Raw genomic sequence first — 16,208 nt, forward strand, 5'->3', positions numbered from 1 at the left:
TATGTTAAAGCATAATTCGTGGTATGATCAAATGCAGTTTTTTTTTAATGTATTTCATAATCTATTTAAAATTCTTTCAATAGGGAAATTCCCTGCTCTCCTTGCTACTCAAAATATGCCCCAAGAACTTGCAATCATTGGCATCAATTGGGAACTTGTTAGAAATGTACTCTCTGGCCCTACTCCAGACCCACTGAATCACAATCTGTATTTGCAGAAGGGCTGCAGGTGATTCATGTGTACTTTAAAGTTTCAGCAAATCCCTGATTTTTCTGCTTCTCTTGGTAATGGATAGTCCTTTAATGACTTTAGGTCGCAAGCATAGTTTCAACTTATGAATTAGAATTCCCAGTCCTAGACATTAATCAGACTTTCAATGTTGATTTAGAGATATTTCATCACCTTCCTACTTAATTACTCAATTTAGGTCCTGACTTTGGCAAGGAGCTTGTTTGGCCTCTCCTTCCCTCTCTCTCCCTCTCTCATTCTCTCTCTCTCTCTCTCTCTCTATGCATGTGTGTGTCTCTCCATATCTCCTTCCCCTCATATCTCCTTGCCTCGCCTAGGCCAAATAGGACAGCCAGAAAATAGAAAATTCTTCTTTGGCCAGGCAGCTTCCTACTCTCTGAACCTGGAGGTGACTATGGCCAGTTCTTTCTCCCACTGACTATGGCCAATTCTTTCTCCACTTTTGTGGACTTTGGAGGCATTTGTTTTGGGGGGGAACTGCTCTCCTCTGGTCCTGTACTCAAGGCAGATGCATCTTTTTTCCCCGGGAATCCGGATCACCTCCGGTTTGTTTTGTTTTGTTTTGTTTTTTGTTTTTGTTTTTGTTTTCCAATTCCTCCTGGTGACCTTATTGTACAGGAATCTAGACAACCTCATGCCAGCTATCTTTCATGGAGCACAGAAATACACACACACACATGGCTTCACCCCAGCATATTTTATAGTACAAAAAACCCCAAATAGGCTCTTCTGTTCTACAGCCACAACTCACGTTTGCTTTCTTAGGAAGGAGTCAGGGCCGGTTTCCTGTGTCTCCCAGCTGCAGGGAACATGTTTCAGACCTCTCTGAGCGAGTCCATGAGGATCTCATTAGGCTTGAGGAGGAGAGGGTAATTTTTCCCAAAATTCTCCTCCGTGAGTATGAATTGTGATGAATATTCTTCACACTGCAAAGAAATCCCTTCACAGGGCCCCTCTCCTTTCCATACTCTGACTCCTTTTTATCTCCAAGAAGTGATTTCAGAGTTCAAAAGTCAAGGAACAGATCCACAACCATTTCCTTCGTAAATTCTGCATATGATGATCTGGCTTCAGAATTTCTATTATATCGGGAAATAGCACTTTAGACATCCTGTCACAAGGGCAATTGCTTAATTGTAAAAAATAAAAATAAAATTCTGCCTTCCTAGGAGTTCCCGTGGTGGCATAGTGGCTAACGAATCCGACTAGGAACTATGGGGTTGTGGGTTCGATCCCTAGCCTTGTTCAGTGGGTTAAGGATCCAGTGTTGCCGTGAGCTGTGGTGTAGGTCGAAGACAAGGCTCAGATCCAGAGTTGCTGTGGCTCTGGTGTAGGCCGGTGGCTACAGCTCCCATTAAACCCCTAGCCTGGGAACTTCCATGTCCCATGGGAGCGGCCCTAGAAAAGGCAAAAAGACAAAAAAAAAAAAAAAAAAAAAAAAAATTCTCCCTTCCTACCTTATGCTCCCTGGACACACCCACCTGAGAAACTGTAGTCAGATGTGGGTGTCACATTGTAAGCTAAGTAAATACAGAACAATTGAGATGTGCTCGGAAAAGCCAGGGTGGAGAAGGAACTCAAAATTAGGAACAGCTGAAAACACTGAAACAAACAAAAAAAGAGTCTATTTTTAAGAAAAATAAGTATGAGCTAAACAGTGTCTTTAAATTTCAAATGGCCTGACAAGAAGGCCAGGAATTAGATCTGTTCTGTGTAACCCTAGGAAGTATAGTAAGTAGAAGATATGACAAAATCATTTTGCGCATTATCCATAGGAAGAACTCTGTAACTGCCAGAGCAATCCCAAGATAGTGTGGGAGGTAATAAGGACCACATGCTCACAATAAGTCAAGAATGCTTGCATGGCCACATGGCAAGAGAAGTTTAAGTCTCCATAAGTGGTTTCTTGGTTGAACCAAACAATTTCAATTCCTTTCAAGTTTTTGAAGACTTCAACTCAAAAGATGCCCACCTTTAGTCTCTGGCTACCTGTGGAATCATATGTAACTTTTTTTTTTCCAGACATTTTAAATTTGCTTTCCTGGATTTGCTTTCAGAATGCATTTTGTATTGTATTCTAAGACATGAGTTTTTTAAAAACTACATAGTAACATCTCTGGAACCATGGTGCATCTTATAATTGCTGTCTTGTCATAATGATCATTGCTTAAATAAGCACCAACGTTAAAGTACTGGCATCAAAATTGAAGAACGGGTATGAGCAGCTTGGGGAAATTCTCTGGAGGTGAGAGTATCGCAGGTTGTGAGAAGTGGAGTGGCTGGTGGTGAATCAGACATGTTTAGCAACATTCCTGAAGCAGGAGTCAGAAGTAAGCTAGCACCAGTTAATTGCAAAGCCAGCCTAACAGAATGGCAATGATGACTGTTATGCTTCTTATGACTTCTTTTGAGAAATGCCTCATTACTAACACTCTTCATGGGAAGAGTATGTTACAAGCATGGGAAAATATAAATTGATGAATCTGAGTTGAAAATTGATTCAGTAAAGTCAGACTCTGAAAGCAGTTTTAGGAATACCTTACCCACTTTATTTCCCTTATATTGTCCTTTTTATACATATTTAAGAGTGATTATAATTTAATTTAAAAAAAAAGGTTTTTTTTGGTTGACTCCACCCATGGCATGTGGAAGTTCCAGGGCCAGGGACTGAAGCAGAGCTGCTGTAGTGACAACTCTCACATAGTTATGCTGTAGACCACAAGGGAAGTCCCCAAATTTCTCTTTCTTTCTTTTTCTTTCTTTCTTTCTTTCTTCTTTTCTTTCTTTCTTTCTTTCTTTTTTTTTTTTTTTTTTTTTTTTATCTTTTTTGCCTTTTCTAGGGCGGCTCCAGCGGGATATGGAGGTTCCCAGGCTAGGAGGGTCTAATCAGAGCTGTAGCCACCGGCCTACGCCACAGCCACTGCAACTCGGGATCCGAGCCGCGTCTTCGACCTACACCACAGGTCACGGCAATGCCAGATCCTTAACCCACTGAGCAAGGCCAGGGATCAAACCCGCAGCCTCAAGGCTCCCAGTCAGATTCATTAACCAGTGAGCCACGACGGGAACTCCCCAAATTTTCTATTTCTAATTAAGCCTAAAAGATATTATGTGAGTATCTGGCCATGATTCCCTTTCCTGGTGTTCTCTTTAATGGTGCATCCTATAGTCAGTGTCATTTTAGATTCAGTGAATTACAGTCATAATAAAAATTTATGGCTTTTTAGTATCAAGTAAATTACTTGCATAATCTCTTTTAATCCTTCTACCAATTCTGTAAGGCAGTTAATATTATTAGGCTTTGCAGATAAGGAAACACAACTTCAGAGACAAAGTATCTTGCCCAAGGCTACACAGCAGCTAAGCAGCCAAAGCGATGTTTTTCTCTTTCTTTTTTTGTCTTTTTGCCTTTTCTAGGGCCGCTCCCACGGCATATGGAGGTTCCCAAGCCAGGGGTCTAATCAGAGCTGTAGCCACCAGCCTACACCAGAGCCACAGCAATGCAGGATCTGAGCCATGTCTTCGACCTACACCACAGCTCACAGCAATGCCAGATCCTTAACCCATTGAGCAAGGCCAGGGATCGAACCCCCAACCTCATGGTTCCTAGTCGGATTTGTTAACCACTGTGCCACGGTGGGAACTCCCAAAGTGGTGTTTGGATGTAAGTCTCTTAACTGCTTAGCCAGGGTTCTTATCCTCTCTACTCCTCCACTTCTAGGTCCACAGCTACTTAGCTTGGCTATTACAACTTAACATCCTAGGAGTTCCCGTCGTGGCTCAGGGGTTAACCAACCCTACTAGTAACCATGACGTTTTGGGTTCGATCCCTGACCTCACTCAGTGGGTCAAGGATCTGGTGTTGCCATGACCTGTGGTGTAGGTCGCAGATGCTGCTTGGATCTGGCATTGTGGCTGTGGTGTAGGCCAGCGGCTACAGCTCTGATTAGACCCCTAGCCTGGGAACCTCCATGTGCCTTGGGTGTGCCCCTAAAAAAAAAAGACAACTTAACATCCTATATTAGGAGCATATTCACTGTAAAGAGATGGGAGAGTGATCATCTCCCACATCACTGTAGTGAGATTGGCTCCATTAAACTGAAAAGACTTAAGTGTACTGTACCAATTCCTTAGCTTCAGCTGTTACCTGAATCAGGGATGGACAATTATATGAGGCCTCATTATAATTAAAATGTCACAGTTCCTGTTGTAGCTCAGTGGTTAACAAACCCGACTAGTATCCATGAGGACTCGGGTTCGATGATCCCTGGCCTCGATCAGTGGGTTAAGGATCCAGCATTGCCGTGAGCTGCAGACATGGCTCAGATCCCACTTTGCTGTGGCTGTGGTGTAGGCCAGCTGCGGTAGCTCCAATTGGACCCCTAGCCTGGAACCTACATATGCTGCTGGTGCGGCCCTAAAAAGAAAAAAAAAAACATTGTTAAACGTAGAAACCAATTATCTTTGCGGGTGTAGTGACTGGGGAATAAACTATTATGGCTTGGAAATCTGGTGAAGAACTAGAATGATCTGGCTTGAGATAAGACCTCTACTTGGCAGAAAGTTTGCATTTAATAAGGAAGTATACTCAGGACTGCATTTTCCTTATTTAACTGCAAACTGGCAAACAAGAATTCAGAAGATGCTTGGGTTAGCATTACAAACTGGGGCACAGACCCTGGAAGGACTGTACTACTGGGGTGTTGCATGACACAAGGTTAGTAATGTTGTCAGGATCTAACTGGGGGCAATTCAACAGTAGATAAAGAGTCAAGAGGTTCTCTGGGTCTAATTAAGGAATATAAGTATAATTATTTGCTCTCCTGACTAGGGAAAGAGAAACAAGCTCTCTCATTATAATTAGTGGAAGTGAAAACTGCTACTTCTCTTTGTGTGGTAATTTGATAATAATATCTATTAAATTAATTTTTTTTTTTTTTTTTTTTGCTTTGTTTTAGGGCTACACCCAGGGCACATGGAAGTTGTCAGGCTACAAAGGAGTAGCTATATCTGCTGGCCTACACCATAGCCACAGCAATGACAGATCTGAGCTACGTCTGCAACTTACACCACAGCTCGTGGCAATGCCAGATCCTTAACCCCCAGAGTGAGGCTAGGGAATCGAACCTGCATCCTCATGGATATTAGTCAGATTATTTCTGCTGAGCCACAACAGGAACTCTCATATATATTAAAATTTAAAAAGGCATTCTTTGGAGTTCCCAAGCCAAAAGTAACCCAATGGCAGAGAGGCCTGAAAGAGGGTGGCGTGCTGCGGAAAGAGCAAGTGGTCAATGTGACTGCAACACAGGGTGAGTGGGCTCTTGACCGCATGAGAGGGAGTTTGGACTTCAACCTAGAGAATCTGATTTACTCTCTTAGGAAAACAGTCATAAGTGTAGAACCCAAAGAGTTCCTTCTTTCCAAAGAGTTAAATCCAGATAAGAAACTTAGGGAGAACAGAATGAGAGAGTAAAGCTGATATCCAGATGAAACTTGCCAGGATGCTTTCTACTCTCTGATGGAAGACATTTGCGTTTCCTTGCCTGCTGTCGGGTATGGATACCCATAAGTTTAGGGCTGAGGCTTCAGTCTGAGACACAGAAGTGATCAGAGAGAACCAGAAAGAACTCCCCAGGCTTCTCTAACATTTTGTTGCCATACTTGCTGCTTGGGAATGAGCTTGAGATTCTCCTCCAGCAGCCTGGGCTATCCAGCCCTCTGTTTCCATAAATGAGTGTTGAAGCCTGAAATAGTGCTGGATGAGGACTTTTTCCCCCGGAGGAACATGGCCAGCAGGTTGCCTGTGTGATATTTCCTGACATTTCTTTAGTTCAGGTCTTCCTGGGAGGCTATTAACAGATATTGTAGGGACTGATCAATGAGAGTTGGGGGCCTTAAAGAGAGTGGATGCCAGAAGGCCTAAGAGTCACTCTTCCCATACACACACACACACACACACACACACACACACACACCCCTTGAGTCCTGATTTTCATTCTAAGCCATCAATTCTTTTATTATTATTATTATTATTATTATTACTATGTCTTTTTAGGGCCTCACTCATGGCATATGGATGTTCCCAGGTTAGGGGTTGAATCAGAGCTGTAGCCGCTGGCCTACGATGCCACAAGCCACAGTAATAACAGATTTGAGCCACATCTTCGACCTACACCACAGCTCACAGCAACGCCGGATCCTTAACCCACTGAGTGAGGCCAGGGATTGAACCTGTGTCCTCATGGATACTGGTCAGATTCATTTCTGCTGAACCATGATGGGAACTCCTAACCCAGCAATTCTTATTCTTCCCCATTATGCCACTTCCTTAGCCTTAAATGGAGGAGGGGGCAGGACAAAAAGAAAGTTCATGGTCACTAACAAGATGAATGAAGAGATACAACTCTCTTCTGAAAAGTTATTGCACTCTTTTGCTCTCTTCTTTTGCTCTCCTAAAAAGTGATCAACTGTTTTGGTTTACTTGCTTGTTTGTTTAATGACTTGGGATTCTTTTATTCCCTAGCCTCTTGACATTAATACTAGTTACTTCCTATCTAGATTAGGGATGGCAGAAACTTCAGGAGAACAAAATCAGGATGGGGCCACTGGACTAGAGTGGGGTTAGCCAGGGATGGCTTACTAGGGGAGAGTGGGGAGTGAGATGAGACTGCATTAGAAAGCTTAGCCAAACTTGCCTTTCTTCTTGGGAGTTCCTGGAGTTCCCATTGTGGCACAGTGGAAACGCATCTGACTAGTATCCATCAAGATGCAGGTTTGATCCCTGACCTCGCTCAGTGGGTCAACGATCCAGCATTGCTGTGAGCTGTGGTGAAGGTTGCAGACATGGCTTGGATCCTGCATTGCTGTGGTGCAGGCTGGCAGCTGTAGTAGCTCCTATTAGACCCCTAGCCTGGGAACTTTCATATGCCTACACCTGTGGCCCTTAAAAAAAAAAAAAAAAAAAAAAGGGCGGGGGGGGGGGGGGAGTTCCTGTCATGGCTCAGCAGAAATGAACCTGGCTAGTATCCACGAGGACTCAGGTTCGATCCTGGCCTTGCTCAGTGGGTTAAGGATCCGGCGTTGCTGTGAACTGTGATGTAGGTCACAAGCACAGCTCAGATCCCACATTGCTGTGGCTGTGGTGTAGGCCGACAGCTACTTCCATAGGCTGTGGGTATGGCCCTAAAAAGACAAAAAAAAAAAAAAACAAAAAACAAAAAAAAACAAGCAAGCAAGCTGGAAATCAGAACTACAAAGACCTTTGTAAACCAGAACCCCAGTACTGGATCATGGGGCCCAAATTACCTTCTCACAGTTAAGCAAGTGTTCACTGAAATCAGTTCATTTGATTGCTCTTTTCTAATTTTAAATTAACTTCTCCAGTAAAGTTTATTGATGCCCTCAATAAGGAATGCTTCCAAATATCCACCCAAAATATCCAACAGGTTAAAGTACCTCTTAAAAAGACTTTCATGTTCTGATCCCTTTCTACTTCCCCATGTTCATCTCCTGCCACCTTCTCCCTAAAATACACCTTACCCTCCAGCACAAACACATAAAAACACATAATTCTCCAACCACTTCCAATTTTTTTCAGCTTTACAAACATACTAGGGTCTTTCACATCTTCTTGCCTTTGCATCCTCAGCCTACCCCTCAATCTTTTGCACATCTCCGCATGATGAAATCTTGCTCTTTCTTCAAGGTTCAGCCTCCTTCTCTGAATTCCCCGAGTTTCATACAGCGCTTATCACACTGCATTGTAATTTAGTGGGCACCCGCCTGCCTCTCTCTTTGTTTAATTTCAGTGACTTTGTAATAATAACATGATGAAGATAATACTAAGAAGAAAAAGATGAAGGATGTTGATGTTATTCTGGTTAACTGCTCAAAAAGAAATGGGAAATTGCATTGTGACTGAATATCTATTAAGCAGAAGGATGGGAGGGTAGTTACAAGTTCTAAGCCTTAATGGTAAGGCTTAAATGATGAGGGGTATGGAGCCAATGAGAATGAGATCTCCTGGGAATGATTCATGCCAGCCTTGTAGAGAACCAATTATTTTGTAGGCAGATGGAGGACTCGTAAAAATTGAATTGAGTATTAGTGTTAGAATGGTTCTTAGGGAAATATAAAAAAATTAAACTGCCAAAAACTAGAATTCAGCAGTTTTGAGAATTTGTCTTAAATTTTCTTCAAAGAGATTTATTGATGCAGATAGTACCACTTAATTCAAGGTAAAGTGAGTCTGGCCTGCCTGCTGCCACCAGAGTCCATCAGTCTGTCTAACATTAGTGCAAGAGGTACATCTGGGTGAGTGTGACAGTACACTGATCATTATAACCTGGAATGGAAGGTCCACACAAATCCTTTTCCCCCTCTAAAACTAGAACCCAGGACTCATCAGAAACAGAACTGAAAGTCTTTTAAAGTTTAACATTAAATTCATGATGAACAAATTACAACTTGACCCTTAAATGCTCCAAAGGACTCAGTTATCTCAATGACCTTAAGTACAAAAAAATTGCCCCTCCTGAAATATGTGTGTGTGTGTGGGGGGGGGGGGTTAATATGAAAACCTAAGGATGACTAAATTCACTTCCAAACATAAACCTCAAAGTAGTAAATATCAGGTTTCTACTTCCTTACTGAAAACTGTGAGGGGAAAGAAGGGAATCAGAGGGAAGGCCTTGTGGTTACAAACTGTTCAAATGTGCTGTGTGAGAGGGACATGTCAGCCACCACACTTTACAAACCACAGCAAGACAGAGGGATGCAAATAGATGGCTTTGGAAGGTCTCCACACGATGATAAGCAGGACCAGGGATGAACACGCCTGGAGAGGAGACAGTAGCACCCCCTCCCTCAGCTCTCCACAGCAGTGGTCTCCGGGGTTCCCTGACTCACAGCAAAGTGGGAAGTGGTCTCGAGTGTTTCCCTGTGCTCTGGGAAGGCCTTTGGCTCCTTTAATTCCAGAACCACCCGGCTCAGAAGGCCTTTGAGCAGCTGCATTTCTCGGAGCAGAAGGTCCACATCAGGTTTCAGGGCTCCAGCGGTTTGTTTCAACGGCGTTGGGGGAGCGCAGGCTGGTGGCTCAGCAGTGGGCCCTCTACCTGAGGGGAACTGCAGCCCCGCTGAGGTGGTGTTCGGGACGGAGGTGACAACGGGGACCGATCTGGACACTGGGGGCTTTCTGAAGGAAAGCGGCTTGTTAGCCGGCGCCAAGGCCGCGGCCTTTGGGACAGGGGCGGTGGTGGACGCCAAGTCCAGGGGAGAACCTGTGAACGCAACACACAAAGTACCGCAGGCTGAAATCGCTCTGCCATGGCCTGCAGCAGAAAGAGGGGGCAAGTGGTTGGGTGAGTAGGAGAGAGCTCCAGGCCGGGGAGGAGAGTGAGGGGAGTGGGGGTGGGAATAGAAGTGGAGAGGAGGGGAGGGAGGTGTGAAGGAGCGCGTGGAGATGTGGCACGGAGATGGGAAGGCGAGGGCAGGAGAGAGGAGGGGGAGTGCGAGGAGGGAGAGTGAGGGGTGGGGGAAACAGGAGTTCCCCAAGGGCGGGGGTGGGGTTGCCCGCCCGGGTGGGCGTTAGGTCTCTCACCCGGCCCAGGGAGCTGCAGCCAGGGGCTGCGTTTCCGGACGCTTCGGGTGGCGGTAGCTGCCTCGCACCAGTAGGTTTCCAGCTCCTCGACCTCGGGCTCGGGGACCATGTACTCCGTGCCCCAGTCGAAGCGGCGCACTGGGCGACTGTACTTGTAGAAGGCAAACTGCAGTGGCGTGTCGCGCTTCTGCGGATGCAGGTGCGTCTCGCAGCGCAAGACCACCCCGCCGAGGGCCGGGCCGCGACCCTGCACCCGGCCCATCACCCTCAGCACTGGCGCCTGGAACAGCTCTGCGGAGAGGAGGGGGCCCAGTGGCTAGGGATGCAATTAAGGCTGGCGCAAGAGTCCCAGGGAAACTGGTCCCGCCTGTCCACAGTCCCTCGACCCCTCTCCCCTTCCAGTTTCCCGCAAGGGTTCCTCGCCGACTAGGGAGAAGGCTGTGTGTACACGTGGAGAGAGGACAATCTTGAAATGTGGGGAACGAGTCCACGAGGGAGGGCAGGCAAGACAAGGCCAGATGCTTCGTGTCACATCCCGACTGATATTCAGCTTGGATTCTCCAACCAGAAAGGGCGTCGCTGCTCCTGCTTTGCAGGACATTCAGGAGCTGTTCCCCCGCCCCAGTCCCACACTGATGGGGCTGCGGACAGAGCTGCCACCTACTTGGGGCCCCCACCGTGAGTAAGCGTGTTGGAGAGAAGGGACACCTGCCCACCTCACCACCGCCCCACCCCCTCGCAGGATACAGATCAAGTGCTACCACATCGAGGAGGAGGAAGAAAGGAGAAAGTTGTCCCGCAGGGAAATCCGCCACTTGGCAGCAACTAGAACCTCGCCCCTCCTTCCCCGCCTGGTTTCTGTCCCGGAATTTCCCAGTGCTCTTTTGCCTCCCCCTCGGGCCCCAAGTCTCTCCCACCTTGCACGGTCACGGCCACTTTAGCGGAGAACATGGGCGCGCTCTCTACCGGGATGCGCATGGTGCCGGAGCACTGATAACGCCCACTATCGCTGGCGCGCGCCTGGGGCACCGTGTAGTTGGCGCTGGAGTGGAAGTAGCGCACGGGTTGGTCATCTTGGTAATAGTGAAGTTTGTAGACGACCTTGTCGTACCAACCGCGGCAGCGCATGACCAGAGGCTCGCCCTCGAACACCACAGCATAGGGTACTTGCAGGATCAGCCAGTCTACGACAGCACAAACAGCCTGACTCCAAGAGAAAATCCAGACCTTGGAGTCTCTCATTCTTCTCCACCTCCCTGCTCCCTCTCCTTCCCCTTTTTCCCCACCAGCTTCCTCTCCACTTCTGAGCACCTCAGGAACCTCAGAATTGGAACCATCAGATGGTGAGTGGGGAGGAAAGGCCAGTCTTTCATTAGGTACTAAGAAGGCAAAAATATTTGAGACTTTGTTCCAGCCTCAAAGAGTAATGCCAATCATAATCCAGTTTAAACTCCTTAGGATGGCAACACCGCCTTCCTGACCTTACCCCTACTTACCTTTTCAGCACCATCTTGGGCTTCTCCTCTGCCCTGTGTCTCCCTTTCCCTTTCCACCTTTCTCTCCTAATGCTGGCTATGTCCATCCATGCTGGACTGCTGGGAGAACTGGCCCTGCTCTGAGTTCAGAGCTTTTGTACCTACCAAGAAGACCCCTTCACCAGCTTTAGTTGAGGCCTATTTATCCTGCAGGTCTGGGCTTAGATCTCGTCTCCTTCAGAAAACTTAGCTGATCACCCACTACCCCAGCTAAAAAGAGAGAGAGCCTTAGGCACTTCCCGCAGCACCCTATTTACCTGATCACCATCATCATCTTCATACCTAACACTTACATGGCCCTAGTGTGTGCTAGATGCCGCTTTAGATGTTTTATATTGAGAAAGAATTCTGCAAGTAATAGCCACAATCTTACACTATTCTCAGTTCTACAAGCAGTAACTACCAGCTATTATATTCAGTATCTTATTTGCACTCAATATCAATTTCTTTTTCTTTATCTTTTTTTGTTTTTGTTTTTGGGCTTTTTGTCTTTCTAGGGCCGCACCTGTGGCATATGGAGGTTCCCAGGCTAGGGGTCCAATCGAAGCTGTAGCCACCAGCCTACACCAGAGCCACAGCAACTCGGGATCTGAGCCGTGTCTGTGACCTACACCACAGCTCATGGCAACACCAGATCCGAAACCCACTGAGCAAGGCCGGGGATCGAACCTGCAACCTCATTGTTCCCAGTTGGATTTGTTAACTACTGAGCCATGACAGGAACTCCAGTATCAATTTCCAAACAAGAAACCACAGAGTATGGACATGGAATATAAGTGCTAATCTGCACATTGAGTGATGATATTTAAATTCCGAATACAAAGTATAGTTTACCAGACTACAACGACATAATCTTTCCTACAAAGTAGCCAATCCTGTGCCCTAATGAAAAAATTGCTGTTATTTCTCTTATCCTATCTTGAAACACCTTAAGTATCCCTGAGGAGTTAGTTTCTTAATTGTCTCCTATGTGCACATGTATACATGTCTGTAATAAAATTGTTTGTTTGTTTGTTTTTTGCTTTTTAGGGCCGCACCCATGGCATATGGAGATTCCCAGGCTGTGGGTCAAATCAGAGCTATAGCTTCTGGCCTATGCCATAGCCACAGCAACACAGGATCCCAGCGGTGTCTGTGACCTATACCACAGCTCACAGCAACACAGGATCCTTAACCTACTAAGCGAGACCAGGGATCGAACCCACAACCTCATAGTTCCTAGTTGGATTTGTTTCTGCTGCGCCACTACAGGAGCTCCTGTAATAAAATTTCAATGAAGTGTTTTGTTCATTTGTTTTTTTCTTCGACAATGTATCATAATTCATTTTTAATTTTCACAACAACCAAAGAGATAGATATTATTTTTGTCCCTACTTTACTGATGGGAGGTACAGAGAAGCATCATACTTCAGGAGGAGTACTTCCCCCGGCCTTCCAGGGACCCTCACTTTTTTTGCTTTGCTTTGCCCTTTCCCTCCCTGCCCACACCGCCCTCCTCAAAAGTTCTCTGTTCAGTATCCCAGGTCCTCAGAGCCTGTTTTGTTCAGAGCCAGTAAACGAACAGAAATGTTTAGCTGCTGTCCACTGCAGCAGGAGGGTGAAGGGACTTTGGGGCCAAACAAGCCTTACTGCATCTCTCACATAGCACTAGGGCAGCCCTTTGCCTGCCCCCAGAAATTCAATGTAAACCCCTCCTTCCTGCCCCAATGAGAGTGGCCCAGTGTCCTCTCCCACAAGAGGACCAGTATTGCCTGAGGACATGTGTGTTGCTTCTCCCCTGTGCTCAAATACTCACCATTGGATACAGAGAGGTGGATGGGGTCGCTGACAGGTGCTCCCCGTGTCTGGCATCGATAGATCCCCGGTGTCTGCACCTCAATGCTCTTCTTGTGAGAAGGCAGGAGTAGGTGGCCCAAATACCAGAGAGTGCTGATGGGTCGGAGCTCCAGGAGCAGAGGGTGGTACCCATCACACCGCAAGGTTACCCTCTCCCCCTTGAAGATTGTGGTCCAAGGTGGGTGTAGAGACAATACGGGCTTCTCCAGAGTAGCTGGGGAGGGTATGTGAGGGGTCAATGTGAAAAAGAGAATCAAGGTGAGGTGCTCAAAGATGGGGTCTGAGGTTAGGACGTCTCAGAAAACACCAGCTTCTAGGACCCAGCCCATGTTATAGCTCATCCCTGCAAGAGGCAAGACCATGTTGAGCTACAAACCAATCCCTTGGGCAGCCCCATTTCTAAGTGCCAGTGCCTACAGGCAACTTGAGCCATACGGATTAAGGAGCCATGAGAGGAGACCCTACCCCAGAACAGCTAAGAAGTGGGGAGTACCCAAGCAGGTCACTTAGGATGGTCAGAGTGGAAGTTGTAGAAAATTGGTATGAGGGATGTGTAAGACTCACCAGCTTGCCCAATGCTTGGAACTGTAAAACAAGAAATAAATAAGAAAGTAGAAGGAGAACGTTGGAGATGAGAGAAAAGAAAGGGACTTTCTTCACCCTAAGAAAGACTCAATAGGTCTCAAGACCTATTTTCCTTCTGCCTTTAGTTTCTTCAGCTCTGAGAAAGACCTTTCCTCTTTTCCTCTCCAAAAATAGATAATGAACTGTTGGAATCGATGACTGAGTATCCCCCCCAATGCACGCGCGCACGTACACACACACACACACACACACACACACACACACACACACATCCTAGCCCCCTCTTCCCCACACCCAAAGTCCTTTTGTGGCTGTTGCCTCACTGAGGACTTACCCAGGAGCAGAAAGGCTGCTAGTGACCACATGATGGAACTACCTGCAGCAGCTGCAGAACAATGGAGATGCCCTGGCATGGGATGAGGGGAGAGAGAGACCTGTCCTGACCACTGAGGCCTGGGAGACACTGCTGCTTCTCCCACCCATTCCTAATTCCTGAAGATGGTGGACTGGAAAGGGCAAGAGACAGGCTGGATATGTGTCAAACTTCAGGTGTCCCAAACACCAGACATTGTCCCACCTACTACCCCTAGAGCCACCTCGTATCTCAGGCCAACCCCAACTCCTATAGAGAAGACCTGCTGAGCAAAGTCTGTGCCTCTTCAGCCCAAGAAAGCCACAGAGAACCCTAGGCTCTGGCAGATGACCCTGCCACCTTCAGGCTGCCATCAACATCAACTCCCATCCCACCTCCTCCCCATCTTCTAGCAGGCCCGGTAAGCCTCAATTGAGAAAGACACATCTTCATGTCCTCAAGTTCCACCCAGGACACTAATTCTGCTCACTTTCCTGTGGCAGACATTGGAGTGAGGCCTATTGAGGTTGACATTGGGTTCTGTGCCCCCAGAGTTCATGTCCTCCCACAGGTGAATATACAGAAAAGCATGACTCACCAACCACCTTCTGTGTCACTGTCTTACAGTGTCCCAGTCAAAAATAGAAATGTTGTGTTTCCCTTTCCTTTCTCCCTTCCCAGAGACTTAAAACTTCTGAAATCAGAAAACTCTTTGTCCCTACCCATCCCAGTGAACTTACTCTATGACATCTCTGATCACTTGTGCCTTCCTTCCTTCTGTGAGTCTCCAACTATGCCCCAATTCCAACAGAACTTACCTGTGGAAGAGAAGTCACTGCTCAGTCCCTCAGAAGCTTCTCAGATCTGACCTCTCTTCTCTACTTCTTGTGCTTTCCAAACCATGTGAGCATACCCTGAGCAATGAGGAACCTGAATTCTCCTGTAAATAATTAAAGAATTTTCCAACCTGATAGTATGTCTCCTTGGACAGCCTTCTGTCCTCACCTATAGCTGTTTAATACTGAGGCACCTCCTTGCCTTGGAACTCGGCAGGAAAGAGATGGATTATCTGACCCTGTCAACTCTGTTGAAAACCGTCTCTTCCCTTCTTGTTTGTTGATGCCCAAAGCTTCACTCTGAGAAATCCCTCATAGTTTGTGTGTGTGTGTCTCTCTCTTTTTTTTAGGGCCGTACCTGTGGCATATTGAGGTTCCCAGGCTAGGGCTCAAATAGGAGATGTAGCTGCTGGCCTATACTACAGCCACAGCAACTCAGGATCCAAGCTGTGTCTGTTACGTACACCACAGCTCACAGCAATGCCAGATCCTTAAGCCACTGAGTGAGGTCAGGGATAGAACACGAATTCTCACGGATACTAGTAAGGTTCATTAACCACTGATCCTGTTTTGAGAGCAGGTTTTGCTAAAAGAGAGAAAGTTCCCACAGTGGCTCAGGGTCAGCAGAAGGAATCTGAATAGCATTCATGAGGACAGAAGTTCAATCCCTGGTTTTGCTCAGTGGGTTAAGGATCCAGCATTCCCCTAGGGCTGTGATTGCAGACATGGCTCAGATCTCACATTGCTGTGACTGTGGTATAGGCCAGCCGCTACACCTCTGATTCGACCCCTAGCCTGGGAACCTCCATATGCCTCGGATGAGGCCCTAAAAATAAATAACTTATAAAATAAAAGAGAGATGGAGTCATATGGGTCTGAAGAGCAGGGAGGTAATTGATAGGGTGCTTAAGAGTGGAGGAGGGAGAGAACTACATATCAGAAACAGAGATCATAAAATGCCTGCTTAAGAGGGCCGGGTAGGCGATGCTCCTAGTTCCCCACGGTCTGCCTGATGCCTCATCCAGGGTCGGCTCAGGCCTCCCACTTCATCTACTACCTGCCCCTGAGGTCTGAGCTCGGCACCAGGCAACTGCCTGTATGATAAGAATATAATGCACTCATCAGCTGTTCTCTTAGTCTACATGAATGACTCTATTTTGGCTTTTTATGACTCACCACATAGATCTCAGCCTCTTTATCAGATTTCACAAGAA

At 46.6% G+C, this 16,208-nt stretch overlaps 1 protein-coding gene across 1 annotated transcript; it reads right to left on the minus strand.

Moving 5' to 3' along the window:
• Positions 1 to 7,607: 7,607 nt before the first annotated feature.
• Positions 7,608 to 14,186, minus strand: FCRLB (Fc receptor like B). Its single transcript, XM_085024301.1, has 6 exons — positions 14,141 to 14,186; positions 13,786 to 13,806; positions 13,181 to 13,435; positions 10,768 to 11,034; positions 9,851 to 10,141; positions 7,608 to 9,530 (listed from the first exon to the last, which is right to left on the minus strand). The coding sequence occupies exons 1-6, from the start codon at positions 14,169 to 14,171 to the stop codon at positions 9,118 to 9,120; spliced, it is 1,278 nt and encodes a 425-aa protein (XP_084880427.1). The 5' UTR covers positions 14,172 to 14,186; the 3' UTR covers positions 7,608 to 9,117.
• Positions 14,187 to 16,208: the final 2,022 nt, after the last annotated feature.

The sequence above is a fragment of the Sus scrofa genome, chromosome 4 (genome assembly GCF_054392235.1).
Source record: "Sus scrofa isolate SSC_HxYL_T2T_F1_AM1 chromosome 4, Sscrofa_HxYL_maternal_Yorkshire_Landrace_v2.0, whole genome shotgun sequence".
Classification (NCBI taxonomy): domain Eukaryota; kingdom Metazoa; phylum Chordata; class Mammalia; order Artiodactyla; family Suidae; genus Sus; species Sus scrofa.

What these genes read in the sequence shown, in the direction of transcription:
- FCRLB (XM_085024301.1), bottom strand. Translation starts at nt 14,171, where the DNA reads ATGTGGTCACTAGCAGCCTTTCTGCTCCTGG. An exon ending in CCACCTCTCTGTATCCAATG is followed by an intron (nt 11,035 to 13,180) that starts GTGAGTATTTGA and finishes GTGCTGTCGTAG; the next exon opens with ACTGGCTGATCCTGCAAGTA. An exon ending in AGTGGCCGTGACCGTGCAAG is followed by an intron (nt 10,142 to 10,767) that starts GTGGGAGAGACT and finishes TCCTCTCCGCAG; the next exon opens with AGCTGTTCCAGGCGCCAGTG.